This window comes from Chiloscyllium plagiosum, unplaced genomic scaffold (genome assembly GCF_037043375.1).
Source record: "Chiloscyllium plagiosum isolate Xiang-an unplaced genomic scaffold, Cpla_swu_hap1 HiC_scaffold_28, whole genome shotgun sequence".
In the NCBI taxonomy this organism is placed as follows: Eukaryota; Metazoa; Chordata; class Chondrichthyes; order Orectolobiformes; family Hemiscylliidae; genus Chiloscyllium; species Chiloscyllium plagiosum.
In genome coordinates, this window is record NW_028270166.1 from 2,056,079 (window position 1) to 2,073,209 (window position 17,131).

At 44.7% G+C, this 17,131-nt stretch overlaps 1 protein-coding gene across 1 annotated transcript; it reads right to left on the minus strand.

The window, feature by feature from the left end:
- Positions 1-10,743: 10,743 nt before the first annotated feature.
- Positions 10,744-16,504, minus strand: tpgs1 (tubulin polyglutamylase complex subunit 1). Its single transcript, XM_043721552.2, has 2 exons — positions 16,238-16,504; positions 10,744-12,029 (listed from the first exon to the last, which is right to left on the minus strand). Exons 1-2 carry the CDS (start codon positions 16,442-16,444, stop codon positions 11,451-11,453), a joined length of 786 nt encoding a protein of 261 aa, XP_043577487.2. The 5' UTR covers positions 16,445-16,504; the 3' UTR covers positions 10,744-11,450.
- Positions 16,505-17,131: the final 627 nt, after the last annotated feature.

Genomic DNA, 17,131 nt, shown 5'->3' on the forward strand with positions numbered 1-17,131 from the left:
GGAAAGCAGCAAACGTTACCCCACTATTTCAGAAGGAACAAAGAAAATTAGAGCACAGGAACAGAAACGGGTCCTTCGGTCCTCCAAGCCTGTGCCGATCCAGATCCACTATCTAAACCTGCCGTCTATTTTCTAAGGATCTGTATCCCTTTTCTCCCTGCCCATTCCTGTATCTGTCTAGATACATATTAAATGAAGCTACCATGCCAGCCTCTACCACCTCCGCTGGCAATGCATTCCAGGCACCCACCACCCTCTGCATAAAGAACTTTTCACACAGATGTCCCTAAAACTTTTCCCCTCTCACTTTGAACTCGTGACCCCTAGTAATTGAGTCCCCCACTCTGGGGAAAAAGCATCTTGCTATCCACCCTGTCTATACCTCTCATGATTTTGTACACCTCAATCAGGTCCCCCCCCCCCTCAACCTCTGTCTTTCTAATGAAAATAATCATAATCTACTCAACCTCTCTTCATAGCTAGGCCTTCCATATCAGGCAACATCCTCCTGAACCTCCCCTGCACTCTCTCCAAAGCATCCATATTCTTTTCGTAATGTGATGACCAGAACTGTACGCAGTATTCCAAATTGTGGCTGAACCAAAGTCTTACACAGTTGTAACATGACCTGCCAATTCTTATACTCAATACCCCGTCCAGTGAAGGAAAGCATGCCGTATGCCTTCTTGACCACTCTATCGACCTGCATTACCACCTTCAGGGAACAATGGACCTGAACACTCATCTTTCTCTGCATCAATTTTCTCCAGGACTTTTCCATTTACTGTATAGTCGCTCTTGAATTGGATCTTCGCATTTGCCTGGATTGAACTCCATCTGCCATTTCTCTGCCCAACTCTCCAATCTATCTATATTCTGCTGTATTCTCTGTAAGTCCCCTTCTCTATCTGCTACTCCATCAATCTTATTGTCATCTGAAACTTGCTAATCAGACCACCTATACCTTCCTCCACATCATTTATGTTTATCACAAACAACAGTGGTCCCAACACAGATCCCTGTGGAACACCACTGCTCACAGCTCTCCGTTTTGAGGAACTCCCTTCCACTAGTACTTTCACCTGTTGTCCAGCCAGTTCTCTATCCATCTCGCAAATACACCCTGGATCCCATGCAACTTCACATTCTCCATCAGCCTACCATGGGAAACCTCATCAAACACCTTACTGAAGTCCATGTGTATGACATCTACAGCCCTTCCCACAATCAACTTTACCACTTCCTCAAAGAATTTTATTGCGTTGGTAAGACATGACCTTCCCTGCACAAGACCATGCTGCCAATCACCGATACGCCCATTTTCTTCCAAATGTAAATAGATCCTATCTCTAGTATCTTCTCCAGCAGCTTCCTTATCACTGACGTCAGGCTCACCTGTCTATAATTACCTGAATTATCCCTGATACCCTTCTTAAACAAGGGGACAACATTAGCAATCCTCCAGTCCTCTGGGACCTCACCTGTGTTTAAGAATGTTGCAAAGATATCTGCTAAGGCCCTAACTATTTCCTCTCGCGTTCCTCAGTAACCTGGGATAGATCCCATCCGGATCTGGGGACTTGTCCACCTTAATGCCTTTTAGATTACTGAACACTTCCTCCTTCCTTATGCCAACTTGACCTAGAGAAATCAAACATCTATCTGTAACCTCAACATCCATCATGTCCCTCTCCTCAGTTAATACCAATGCAAAGTACTCATTAAGAATCTCACCCATTTAGTCGGCATGGTGGCTCAGTGGTTAGCACTGCTGCCTCACAGCGCCAGGGACCCAGATTCAATCCCAGCCTGGGTGCGACTGTCTGTGTGGAGTTTGCACATCCTCCCTGTGTCAGCGTGGGTGCCTCCCATAGTCCAAAGATGTGCAGATCAGGTGAGCTGGCTGTGCTAAATTGCCCATAATGTTCAGGGATGTGTAGGCTAGGTGCATTAGTCAGGGGAATGTACAGTGATAGGGTAGGGGAATAGGTCTGGGTGGGATACTCTGAGGAGGGTTGGTGTGGACTTGTTGGGCCAAATGGCCTGTTTGCACACTGTAGGGATTCTATAAAAGAAGCAAGAGAGAAAACAGGGAATTACAGACCCAACAACTTTACATTAAGTAGTAGTACTAGAACTTATTATAAAGGATGGGATAAAGAGGTACCTGGTTAATAATGTTCTGATTGGACAGTCAGCATGGATTTGCGAATGGGAAATCATGTTTGACAAACTTGTCGGAGTTTTTTTTAAGACAAAATTGATAGAAAGTCAATGGACATTGCCTGCTTAAGATTATCAAATGTCTTTTGATAACATCCCAAACAGAATGCTGGTTACAAAAATTTAAATTGGCACAGGAGGTAATGTACTGTCATGGATTAATGAATGGCCAAAAACCAGAAAACAAATTAGGAATAAGTAGGTCATTCTCATGTTTGTAGACTGTGACTCGTGAGTTACTACAAGGATCAGTATTTGGGCCTTAGCTGTTCACAATATATACCACTGATTTGGACATGGGGATTAAAACAATATTTACAAATTTGTGAATGATACAAAGCTAAGTGTGAATATGTATGTTGTGAGGAAGACGTAAAGCAGCTCCAGAAGCTTCCTGAAGAAGGGCTCATGCCCGAAAGGTCGATTCTCCTGCTCCTTTGATGCTGCCTGACCTGCTGCGCTTTTCCAGCAACACATTTTCAGCTCTGATCTCCAGCATCTGCAGTCCTCACTTTCTCTCAGAAGAATTTAGACAGGATTAGTCAGTGGGCCACACGATTACAAATCAAATATACTGTGGGAAAATGTGACGTTATCCACTTGGTAGGAAAAACACATGGTAAGAGATTGGAAAGCGTAGATCTACAAAGATGACCTCATGAATAAGTCAGTGAAGGCGAGCATGCAAATGCAGCGAGCAATTAGAAAGTTAACGGAATGTTAGCCTATACTGCAAGAGGATTTGAGTACAAGATGGTGAGGTCTTTTATGAAAGCTTGGTTAGACCGGGAAAACTGAATGCAGATTTAGTCTCCTTATTTCAGGAAACATAATATTGCCATAGAGAGTGCAGAGATGGACTTTACTGTGGTGAAAGATGCCTGATATGTGTATGTATTAATATCATTTTGAGTTCGAGATTTAGAATATTGGCATTTTAATGGAATACATTTTTAAAGAGTGACTAGTTCAGACAGTCTTTCCAGACCAGTCACACAACTCCATATGTGTCAGAGCATAGGGAACCATTGGGAGATTATTTATACTGTCTTGGTTATGATGTGGAGATATCTGTGTTGGACTGGGGTGGACAAAGTCAGAGGTCTCACAACACCAGGTTATTGTCCAATAGGTTTATTTGAAATCACAAGCTTTCAGAACACTGCCCCTTCATCAGATGAAGTGAGAAAGAAGCACACACACAGAATTTATAGGCAGAGAGATCAAAAGAAATGGTGTGAGTGGAGTTTCGAATAATAAGTCTACAGGTGATCAAAAGTGTCAGACGGTGTGAGTAAAATGTCAACAGCTGAAAGAATGACCTATAATCCGATTAAATAAGACAGAGAGATTATTACAAAAAATTAAAAATAAAGTGGTGCTGGAGACAAACCAAATGATCGGAATAACATGATAGTTATAAGAGTCACTTGCCGAGGATCTAACTAAAGTAGTAATCCAAAACTGTACAAACAAATGAATGTAGAGAGATCATAACACGTTGTCAAGATGACGTCAAAACAGGACAGCAAGGGAGATTTTTCAGATACAGAAGTGTGGAGGGGTCACCATTGTCAACTTGTCTAACCACACCCTTCACCCAGGGTTCTCAGCCGAGGGCTCAGTTTCTGCCCTACTACCAAAATGGAACCCATTGGTCTCGCAGTAGACACAGAGGAATTCTTCAGGCAAATAAGACTCTGGGAATCCTTCCATGAACCCCAAGATCTTGGCAGTGAGCCCAATGAGACAACCGGAACAGTTGACAGAGATCCTTGGTGCAACGACCAAAGAGTCATATTAGATGCCTCTGGAAGATGCTGTTCTAAGGTCAACATGTATGCTGGAGCCATCAAGAGATGCATTAACATCCAAATCATCAGCTGCACTCAGAAGGCTGTGCAGAATGTCACCCAAGCACAACGCAACGCCATCCATGCTCAAGACCAATTGCAACATTGTCATCAAACCAGCAAGGCAGAAGCCATTGTCATACTGAATAGAACAGACTCCTGCAAAGATGCATTCCAACAACTGAAAAACCAGAAACACTACAGACAACAACCTGCCGATCCGACCAAAGAACACAGGCGTCAACTCAACAAGTACTTTGATCGAGACTTTCAGAGTATCCTACGTACTCTCATCCCATGTACTTCTCACACAGGAGAATTCTACTGCCTTCTGAAGATACACAAAGCCAACACACCTGGATGTTCCCTCGTATTTGGCAATGGACCCTGTGTGAGAACCTCTCTGGCTATGTCGAGGGCATCTTGAAACCCATTGTACAAGGAACCCCCAGCTTTTCTTGCGACACTACAGATTTCTTAAGAAACTCAGCACCAAGGACCAGTCAACCAGGAACATTCTTTGTCACAATGGACGTTTCGGCACTCTACACGAGCACCCCACACGATGATGGAATCACTGCATCAGCCTCAGTAGTCAATACCAACAACTGCCAATCTCCAGGCACCATCCTACTACTCATCCACTTCATTCTCGATCACAACATCTTCACCTTCAACAGCTACAAATGGAGCAGTCACGGGGACCAACATTTTGTGCACAAGTTTGCGCAAAACCTCTTTACTGCACAGGACCTCCGACCAATGCTGTACACCAGATACATCAACAACATTTTCTTCCTCTGGACTCATGGCAGGGAATCACTGAAATGACTACATAGCAATATCAACAAGTTGCATCCTACCATCAGACTTACCATGAACTACTCTTCAGAATCAGTCTCATTCTTGGACACACTTATCTCCATCAAGGATGGTCACCTCAGTGCCTCACTCTACCACAAGGCCACGGATAACCTCACATCATGCACTTCTCTAGCTTCCACCCAAAACATATTAAAGAAGCACTCCCTACGGACAGGCCCTGTGTGTACTCAGGATCTGCTCAGGTGAGGGGAAATGGGACGGACACCTAAAGATTTCAAAGGGCGACCTCATAAGAACGGGATACGGCACTCAACTCATTGATTGTGAGTTGCGACGTGCCACAGCGAGAAACTGCAACAACCTCCTCAGACGACAAGAGACAGGATACGACCAATAGAGTACCCTTTGTCATCCAGTACATCCCTGGAGCGGAGGGACAATGCCATTTTCTTTGTAGCCTTTAACATGTTGATGATGATAAGCATCTCACCAAGATCATCCCTACACCTCCACCTCTCACCTTCAAACAACTGCCAAACAGACCATCATTCGCAGCAAACTCCCCAGCCTTCAGGACAGCATCAACCACACCATACAACCCCTGCCTTAGCAACTTCTGCAAGACATGTCAAATCATCGACACAGATACTACTATCACACATGGGAACACCACCCACTGCGTTGATGGTACATACTCATGAGACTCAGCCAATATTGTCTACCTCATATGCTGTAGGCAAGGATGCCCTGAAGCATGGAATACTGGCGAGACCATGCAGATGCTATGATAACAGATGAAAGCACAGTCGCCAGACAGGAGTGTTCCCTCCTAGTCAGGCAACACTTCAGCAGTCAAGGACATTCAGCCTCCGATCTTTGGGTAAGCAACCTCCCAGGCGGCCTTTGAGATACTCAACAATGCAGAATTGCCCAGCAGAAACTGATAGTCAAGTTCCATACCCATGAAGACAGCCTTAATCATGACCTTGGGTACATGTGGGGCGGCACGGTGGCTCAGTGGTTTAGCACTGCTGCCTCCCAACGCCAGGGATCCAGGTTCAATCCCAGCCTCGGATGACTGTCTGGGTGGAGTTTATACATTCTCCCTGTGTCTGCATGGGTTTCCTCCCACAATCCAAAGATGTGCAGGTTAGGGTGAATTGGGCATGTTAAATTACCTGTAGTGTTAGGTGCATCATTCAGAGTGAAATGGGTCTGGGTGGGTTACTGTTCTGAGGGTCGGTCTAGACTTGTTGGGCCAAAGGGCCTGTTTCCACACTGTAGGGAATCTAATCAAACATGTTACCCTACCACACTGTTCTGTAAAATCATCCTTGCTGTCCTGTTTTGACACAATCGTCTTGATAACTTGTTAAGATCTCTCTACCATATTAGTTTGTACAGCTTTGGAATAATTACTACTTTGGTTAGACCCTCAGCAAGTGACTCTTATAACTATCATGTTATTCCAGTCATTTGGTTTGTCTCCAGCACCACCTTATTTTTAATTTTTTGTAATCATCTCTCTGCCTCATTTAAACAGTTCATAGGTCATCCCTTTGCTTGTTATTCAGCTGTTGACACTTTACTCACACCATCTGAAACTTTTGATCACCTGCAGAGACTTATTATTCGACACTCCATTCACACCATTTGTATGATCTTTTGATCTCTCTGCCCATACATTGTGTGTGTGTGTGTGTGCTTCTCTCTCACTTCACCTGATGAAGGGACAACACTCTGAAAGCTTGTGATTTCAAATAAACCTGTTCGACTATAACCTGGTGTCAAGTGATGTCTGACTGTGTTGGTTATGAGTGAGTCTAAACATTGAGGGTGATTAGCTCATTTTTGATTCAGAATAATCCTAGGGTTGAGTTTATCTTTAAAAAGCAGTTAAGGCAAATGGATGTTTGGCCTTTATTGCTGGGGGCTAGACTTCCAGGAAGACTTGTTTACAACTGTACAAGGTGTTGGTGAGGCTGTATCTGGAACACAGTGTACAGACTTGATCCTTATGATGAAGGAGTTGCCTTAACAAGAACAATTAAAAAGGTGAAGCCATTATTCATCGGAGTTTAGAAGAATGAGGGGTGATCTTATTGAAACATAAGGTTTTGAGGAGGCCTGATAGGGTAGGTATTGAGAAGAGATTCCCACTAGTGAAGGAATCTCAAACTAGAGGACATAGTTCCAAAGTAAGGGGACACTTATTTAAAATTGAGATACAAAGGAATCGATTTGCCTGGATTTAGTGGATGTACCACAGAGTAGTGGAGACAAGATCACTGAGGTTTAAGGTGGTGGTAGATTTTTGAAACAGGATTTGAAGGCTGAGGAACTGGCATGAAAGAGGAGTTGAGGCCTAGAGCAGATCAGACATGACGCTACTCCTGTCTTATGTTAACCAAGAGATTAAAAGATTTTGACAATTTGGAGGAGACCTGATGGGGTCACTTTTAAAGAAAAGTGTAAAACAGTTCAGAGAAAGCAGTAAAATAAATCAGAAAATTTAAATTCCAGACCAGGAGTGTTTGGCTAAAAATCTGTAAGCTATTTAAAAATTGAAAAAGTCTAACATGTAAGTTTTAGGAGTATTAATGTTTAAAGAAATGCAGAAACTAGGAACAGGAGTAGGCTATTCAGCTCTCTGAGCCCGCCAATCATCCACCTCAGTCCCCTGTTCCCACTTTCTCCCATATCCTTGATCCCTTTAGCCCTTAGAACTAAACATATCTCCTTCTTAAAAAAATAGTACTTGGTCCCAATGACTTTTGTATGGTTGAGAATTTCACAGGTTCATAATTCTTCAGGTGAAGAAATTTCTCCTCACCTCAGTTTGAACTGGCCTGCCCTGTATCATTAGATCATGACTCCTGGTTCTGGACTGCCCCGTCATTGGGAACATATTTCCTGTGTTGACTCTGTCCAGTCCAGTTAGATTTTATAGATTTCAATGAGATCCCCATCACTCTCCTAAACTCCACTGAATATAATCCAAACTGATCCAGTTTCTCTTATCAGACTTCACAGGTAACAATTGGGGAGAATCAGCCACAACAAAGTGAAAGACAATTCTCGACAGTTAATGTCTCTGGATTTGAATCACTGTAAAGTGATGGTATTGGGGAGTAGATGAGACTTTGTTTTGCTTTGTGTTTTACATTTTAAGTGGTGTCCAATATTTAGATAATAGATTATTTTTTGTTTTCATCTTTTCTGTAATAAGACTTCTCGTCTGTCAAAGAAACGTCAGCCTTATCAACCACCACGTCAATAAAAACAAATGATCAGTTATCAGGCCAGGTTTCACTGTGGGATCTGATATGTCTAGTAGTACCATCAGCTAAGATCATTACCATGTCTAACTGGAGCAACTTACAGATGGTAATCTAATATTACGCTCCAGAGAGGTGTTTAAGCCATGGAGTGAGGTGTTTATATGTGGAATAACAAATACCTGGGAGTGAATTACAGACTGGAATCTGAACAAGAGGTTCAAGGGGTTTATACGTAGAATAACAGATACCCAACTGTATGTTACAGACTGCAATCTAATTGAAGGGTTCAGGGTGTTTATATAGAGAATAACAAACACCTGGGAGTCAGTTACAGACTGGAACCTATTCAAAGGCTGGTGTAAAATTGTCTGCTTGCCTCCATTTACCCTGCCTATTGTGTACTCCACCTTAGTGACTGGAAGGGATTCCAACCCCGTTGGGAATTTGGGTACAAGTGCCCTCGTGCTACTGCTCTCATTTTCTGAGTTTCTGAAACTTTCTGTTCCCTACATTTTCAAATCAACCTCCAGTTTTTTAATGTTAGTGTTAGCTTCGTAATGTCCTCCCCGCAATGATTTAACGTAGCACGACATCACACTAACATTATGACTGCAGCAAGTGATGGTCATTCACACTTAGCTAATCTCACCTCATTCATGTTAAGTCTTCAGTGAACTTATGATGGAGCACAGCATGTCGCTAGATGGATGAAGAAAGCATAGGATGGCTTTTTGGGAATTAATATCAATATTGTTCCCTGGCTGGAAAATATTTGTTGCTAATTTATTCATGGCTTGGTGGGAATGGGCTGGAGATAGCATCCTGGCTTCACTGGGCCTGGAACTGGATGATACAGACAGTCTTTACAAATATGATTTACATTCATATGCCCAAACACTCCCTGAGCAGGCCATGGAATCAACAGTTCTTCCAATGCATCCGCCAAGTCGCAGAGCCTCTTGGGGAGGGGAATCCATACGAGAGAATACACAAAACATTGAAAACGTTCAGCAAGCATTCAGGAAGGGAATTGTAAAAAATGAAATCCCTCGGGCATCAGTAGCAATGCTGGACAACAGTAGATTAGATTCCAGAGGATCACAACTCTCCAGGGTGCAACAGCTGCGTGAGGGACGACGCAGGAGATCCACAAGGCGATCAGGAAAGAAACGTATACAACACTGGTTTGATGAGATGCTGGATAGACAGAAATAAATCAAATTCAGGGTCAAAGTTGACCACAAGGTCTGCAAATCCACCAACATGATCAGAAAGAGTCAACAAACCTTAAATGCAAATCTTCAGCAAGGCAGGTCGCTGGAGCCTCATATAACTGATCTTTTTATACATATATATAATGTTTGAAATAAAAAATGGACCCTCATTTCTGAGTTCCCTCTCCAGGACAGCAGAATAGTCACCAAACTAACAGCATATCTGTGTTGTGATGTCAGGACTATTGCCAGTGTACATCCTAAATAAATGTCTGCATTATGCCATTGTGTCGTGGATTAAAAATACGCTCTGAATTCTTTAAATCAATTGGAGGGAATGCAACATAGGCTTATCGGAGATTCCTGTCTCCCAGAGTTAAATTACAAGAGGTTCCACTAGGAATTGTATTTCCTGGATCAGGAAGATTAATTTTAAAGATTTTGATTTTAATAGAAATCAAGATAAGGTTGATAGAGAGAGAAAAAGTTTCCAGTGGTTGGGGAGAGCATGACAATGGACAAAGTTTAAATATTCAAGATAGACTGTCCAGGAGTAAAATTAGGAAACACACAAAGGCTAATAGAATTTTCAAACTGTCTGCTGGAAACAGCAAATAAAGCTTGACCTATTGTCAATCTTAAATCTGAGATTAATAGATCTTTAATAGTCCAAAATGTTAAAGGGATTTCGGCGATGGTGATAATATGAAGTTTGGTTACAGATCAACCCTGACCTCAGAATGCCCAAACAACCTGAGGGGCTGAATGGCCACATCTTTTCCTAGTTTAAATGTAGGAGAAAGTGAGGACTGCAGATGCTGGAGATCAAAGTCGAGAATGTGATGCTGGAAAAGCAAAAGTGGTCAGGCAGCATCAGAGGAGCAGGAGAATGGACATTTTGGGCAGATTCCTGATGAAGGGCTTATGCCTGAAACGTTGAATCCCCTGCTCCTCGGATGCTGCCTGACCAGCTGTGCTTTTCCAGCACCCCACTCTCGACTATTTTAAACATAGATCATTCTTCTGGTAGAAGATTGACGAGACAAGCTGTTCTGGAGTAGAGTGGTGCTGGAAAAGCACAGCAGTTCAGGCAGCGTCCGAGGGGCAGGCTGTTCCACAGGAGAACGTTCATTATCAATATTCTATGGTGAAACAGGCCAACTGTCATCATCTGTAGCATGGTTTACACACAATACAGTGGCACAGACTGAAATCATCCAATGTCACCACATTTCAACACCAATACTAATACTATGGATACACAAAGAAATGTGCAGCCACATTATGGCTCTGAATGGATATCCAATGACTGGGCAGAGGAAATTAAGCTGAATGATTACAAGAATGGTGACTGGATTCGGTTATATTTAATTTGACTGTTTGGTGCCATATCCAATTAGAATATGAATGCCAATATTATTACAAACCTTAAATGAACTAGATGTCAACAATGGTCAATAACTTGTAAATACACAAAGAATACCAAGGAGTAGGAGCTCCCTTTCCATGTGGTACAGACTCAGTTTACAATCTCAACACTAACTGAACAAGTAAGAACTGCCCTGCTATGATCAGAAGGAGAATATCAAAACCAGTCAATGTTCCCACTCCCTGTTGAAGCCTTGAGCTGAGGGAGTTGGTGAAGACAATCCCCACAGTTGGATGTGTTGTCTGTTTATGCCTCAAATATTATAAAGTCTGGGACAAGGAGACACCGCTGCACTGACATTAAGACTCAGTCTTTCCCTGGCTGGTGGGAGCTGGGAGAGGAGACAGACCAAGCAGCAATCCAAAATATTCTTCCTGTATAAGAAGCACAATGTAAAGAGATCAATGTGTCAATGGGCACATTGGCTAGGTTGGGGTTTGAGGAAGCTTGGCTAGGTTGGGGTTTGAGGAAGCTTGCCTTCGTGCAGTCAGCATCACTGGACAATGTATCGCTTGTTTAAGTAGGTAACAGTACAACAAGTCACCAAATGAGCAGGAACTTCACGGACCAAGTCAGGTTACATCTGTGCTCAGTGCATCTACTGTCTGTTTTTGTACATTGATAGTCAACTGATGGGTTTTACTTTCTCAATGAAGAGAGGAGCAGTGAGCAGGACAAACTCTTCCTTGCTTATCGATGTGACCGATTCTTTTTTCCGTAGCCTCACCGCTCTTTCCATGGCCAGCCCGAGCTGGTCTGGAGCTAACTTGGAGCCAGCATCCAGGTAACCGGCAGAATTGGAAGAGTCTCCGATGCTAACTGCATCTTTCAAAGCTTCAAGCAGAACGTGACACACAGTCTGATCAGCTTCGTCAGAGTCAGCCACCACATCAAACAATCTGCCAGAAATCTTCACAAACTCCATGAAGATGAGGCAGGTCAATACCCCATGTCTGAAGACGCCAAAAGGAACAGCTTCGTGATCCCAACACTGCAGTTTATGGATCAGGGAGCAGGCTGAGAGCTGGGCCCCTGCACAGATCTGTCTCAGGAGCTCAGTGTAGGTTCTACCCTTCAGGCCAGGTTTCTTCTTCTTGCCAATGGGGGAGCTCAGGATCTGGAAGGCTGAAGCTAGGTTCCTGCTGAAGGCTGGTCGGCTGTAGTGACAAAGCAGCAGCTGCCTCAAGGCTCTCGAGACCAGCTCCTACAGATAGAGAGCAAAGGAGGTTTATACTGTCATCGAGTTTTACAATGTGAAAAGAGGCCCATTGGCCAAATCATGTCCATGCTGGTCGTCAATCACCTGTCTACTCTAATCCCATTTTCCAGCACTTAGCCCACAGCTTTGTATGCTAAGGTAGTTCAAGTAATTATCTAAATATATCTTAAATGTTACGACAGTTCCTGCCTCTACTGCACTGTCAGGCAAGGTGTTCCAGATACTCACCATCAGCTCATTCAAAAATTCTCCCTTAAATCCCCTCTAAAGCTCTAGTACTTTAACTTAAATCTGTGCCTCCTGATCTCTTTACCAAGCCTTCAAGCTCTTGTATTTATGGGTTGACTCTTAAAAACAAGTATGCATATGCCTTCTTAGCCACCTTATCCATCTGTGCTGTTGCCCTCAATAGTCCGCGTGCAAGCACACCAAGGGCCCTCTGATCCTCTTTACTTCCTAGGTTCTACAAATCAGTACATACTCCCCTGCCTCGTTAGTCCTCCCAAAATGTGTCACCTCATAATTTTCAGGATTAATTTCATTTGGAATTGTTCAGTAGCCTATCTATATTATCCTGTAATCTTGGGTTTTCCTCCTTCCTATTTGCCACACCACCAAATTTTGTGACATCTGCAAACTTACTGATGAAATCTCCTATATTCATGCCTAGACCATCAATGTACACTATAAATAGCAAGGGACCCAGCACCAGTCACAAAAACAACCTTTGACCATCTCCATCTGCTACAAAGCCAATTTTGGATCCAGTTTGTTAAATTGCTCTAAATCACATGGGCTCTTACCTTCTTGATAAGTCTCTCACATGAAACCATGTCAAGAGACATCCAATGCACTACTCTCATTTAGCTAATCACCTTCTCAAAGATTCAAACCTGTCAGACATGAATTTCCCAAGACAAAACCATATTGACCATCCTTGATTAATTAGTGCCTCTCAAAGTGGAGATTAATTCTATCCCCCAGAATCTTTTCCAATAGCTTCCCTACTACTGATAGACTCATTGGCATGCAGTTTCCTGGTTTACCCCTACCACTCTTCTTGAATAATACTGCCTTATTAGCTGTCCTCTGTCACTTCTCCACTGACCAGATAAAATGTTAATATTAATATCAAAACCTCTGAAATCTCCTCCCTTGCCTCCAACAAAAGTATGGGATACAGGGACAACACAGTGGTTCAGTGATTAGCACCGCTGCCTCACAGCACCAGGGACCTGGATTCAATCCCACCTTCGGGCACCTGTGTGAAGTTTGCATATTCTACCCGTGTCTGTGTGGATTTCCTCCAGGTGCTCTGGTTTCCTCCCACAGTCTAAAGATGTGCTGGTTAGGTGGATTGGCCATGCTAAATTACTCCTCCAAGACTTCCGTTTCCCCGGCCCCCAACACCTCATCTTCACCATGGACATCCAGTCCCTCCACACCTCCATCCGCCATGACCAGGGCCCCCAAGCCCTCCGTTTCTTCCTCTCCCAACGTACCCACCAGCACTCTTCCACTGACACTCTCATTCGTTTGGCTGAACTGGTCCTCATTCTTAACAATTTCTCCTTCGAATCCTCCCACTTCCTCCAACTTCCTCCAGACGAAAGGGGTAGCCATGGAACCCACATGAGCCCCCGCTATGCCTGTCTTTTTGTCGGCTACATAGAACAGTCCATCATCCAGAGTTACACTGTCACCTTTTCCGACTGCTTCCTCCCTGCATCGGCGCCACCTCGTGCTCCCACAAGGAGGTTGAGCAGTTCATCAACTTCATCAACACATTCCACCCAAAGCTTAAATTCACCTGGACCATCTCTGACAGCTCCCGCCCCTTCCTGGACCTCTCCATCTCCATCCACAAGGACCGACTCAACACTGACATTTTTTACAAACCCACCGACTCCCACAGCTACCTGGATTACACCTCTTCCCACCCTACCTCTTGCAAAAATGCCATCCCGTATTCCCAATTCCTCCGCCTCTGCCGTATCTGCTCCCAGGAGGCCCAGTTCCACCACAGAACATACCAGATGGCCTCCTTCTCTAAAGACTGAAATTTCTCCTCTCAAGTGGTTAAAGATGCTTTCCAACACATCTCATCCACATCCCGCATCTCCGCCCTCAAAACCCACCCCTCCAACTGCAACAAGGACAGAACTCCCCTGGTCCTCACCTTCCATCCCACCAATCTCCGCATAAATCGCATCATCCTCCACCTACACATGGACCCCACCACCAGAGATATATTTCCCTCCCCACCCCTTTCCGCAAAGACTGTTCACTTCGCGACTACTTGGCCAGATCCACGTCCCCCCAACAACCCACCCTCCCATCCTGGCACCTTCCCCTGCCACTGCAGGAATTGCAAAACCTGCGCCCACACCTGCATCCTTACCTCCATCCAAGGCCCCAAAGGAGCCTTCCACATCCATCAAAGTTTCACCTGCACTTCCACACGTCATTTATTGTATGCATTGGTCCCGATGCAGTCTCCTCTACATTGGGGAGACTGGACGCCTTCTCGCACAGCGCTTTAGAGAACATCTCTGGGACACCTGCACCAACCAACCTAACCACCCCGTGGCTGAACATTTCAACTCCCCCTCCCACTCTGCCAAGGGCATGCCAGTCCTGGGCCTCCTCCATCACCACCCGACGCCTGAACCCTTCTTCTTCCTTGGGACCCTCCAACCCCAGGGCATCAATGTGGACTTCACCAGTTTACTCATTTCCCAACCTTACTCCAGTTCCAACCTTCTAGCTCAGCTCTGCCTTCATGACCTATCCCACCTGTCAATCTTCTTTCCCACCTATCCACTCCACCTTCTTCTCCAACCTATCACAACTCCACCTTCTTCTCCGACCTATCACTTTTACTCCCCTCTCCATTCACCTATTGCACTCTCAGCTACCTTTTCCCCACCCCCACCCCCCTCCAAATTATTTCTCCACCCCCTGAGACTCCCAGCCTCATTCCTGGTGAAGGGCTCTGGCCTGAAACATCGATTTTCCTGCTCCTTGGATGCTGCCTGGCCTGGTGTGCTTTTCCAGCAACACACTCTCAACTCATGCTAAATTATCCATAGTGTTCAGGGATGTTAGGTGGGTTAGCCATAGTAAATGCAGGGTTATTGCGGTATAAAGTGGAATTGGTCTGGGTGAATGCTCTTGGGAGAGTCAGTGCAGACTCAATAGACTAAATTGCCTGCTTCTGCATGACAGGATTTCTATGATTCTATTTTTTTCTGGGCCTGAAGTTCATCTACTTTCAAACTTGCTGAAATTGTGAATATCGCATCCCTCCCAATGCTAATTTGGTCACGTTTATCATAGTTCCTCTCCCTGATTTTTCTGCCTTCTCTCCTGTGAGTAGAGATGCAAAGTACTCATTTAAAACATAAGTGGTGTCTTCCAGCTCCACAAACTGTTTGCCATTTAGGTCTCTCTTGTCTTCTGGAGATCCTCTGAGAAAGTATAATGAGGGCAATTGGCTGAATCTATCAAGGATGGGCACCAGATCACTGCATCAAGAATCTAGGCACTTAGGTTCACAGTCATAGAAACTGTACAGCACAGAAAAAGGCCTTTTGGCCCATCATTCCTTTGCCATCAAATAATCACTTATTGTCATCCCATTTTTCCAACAGTTATAGAGTCACAGTTATAGAGTCATAGTCATAGAGATGTACAGCATGGAAACAGACCCTTCGGTCCAACCCGTCCATGCCGACCAGATATCCCAACCCAATCTAGTCCCACCTGCCAGCACCCGGCCCATATCCCTCCAAACCCTTCCTATTCATATACCCATCCAAATGCCTCTTAAACATTGTAATTGTAGCAGCCTCCATCTTGGCATCGCAAATGCACATCTAAATATTTATTAAAGGTGATGAGGTTTCTGCCTTTCACCATTACAGGCGGAGTTCCAGATTCCCACCACCTTCTGGGTGAAAACTATTTTCCTCACATTTCCTCCAACCCTCCTGCTTACCCTGAGGGGGGGTGGGGGGGGGATATTGTTTATCCCTCTCTCCCCGTCAATGCCCTCAGACCATGACCCCCGCCCGCCCGCTCCAATGTAAACCATCCCCCCCTCCCCCTCCCCCTCCCCCACACCCACCACCTCCCCCCCGGGCGGTGAAGGGCCTGGGGCCTGGGGCTCGGCTGCTCCCGCCGCCCGGTACCTGCTGCTGTTTCGGGGCGGGTTTCTCGGCCGCTCCCTCCGAGGCCGCCGACAGGTTCCCGAAGTATTCGCTCAGGAAACAGACGGGATCCTCGGGCCTGTTCTCCAGGACCTTGAGCAGCGCCTCCCGGAGCGTGGATGTGAGAGCGGCCGGGACGGGAGGCCTCGAATGCGGCCCCGAACGACCGGAAACCGCGGCCGCCGCCATCTTGGTCCCAGGTTCACCAGGAAAGGCGCCCCCCCCGGAAACTGGGAGCGGGGGTTTCGTTCCGGAACCGCCGTTATTGGAGCTTTCGTTCCGGTCTTCACCACCTTCAACAAAAATCCTGAGAAAATAAACAACTTACATTTAGATAGAACCTAATTCAAGGTAATATGTTCCAGACTGTTTCTGAGGCGCGTTATCGAATTCAGTTGGAATCCTAGCCAGGTTAAGGACCCAATGTGGTAAAATAGAGTTATATTTGTGATCTTATAAATGTGAAAAGTTACACTACTGCTCTAAAATCAAGATTTAAATTCCTGTCACAACAGCCGGTGAATTTAAACAAATTGGATTTTTTAAAATCGTATTAAAATCATTGACGGTAATGACGAAATTACCGGTTTGTTTTAGAAAATATCTTCCTGGTCTTTAACGTCCTTACCCAGTCTGGGCCTACATGTGACCCCAAACCCACTGCAAAGTGGTCAAGTCCCTAAGCAAGACAATTGTTCCCTAAGCAAGACATTTCAACGTTATATTCAAGGGCAGTGAGGCAATGAGCAATCCACAGTGGCCTCACCAACCTTGTCAATGTAAACAAATAAAAAAAAATGACATTGACCAAAGCAATGGATTTAAGGATGTCCTTAAAGGAGATCAGAGATGGAAATGTGTTGCTGGAAAAGCGCA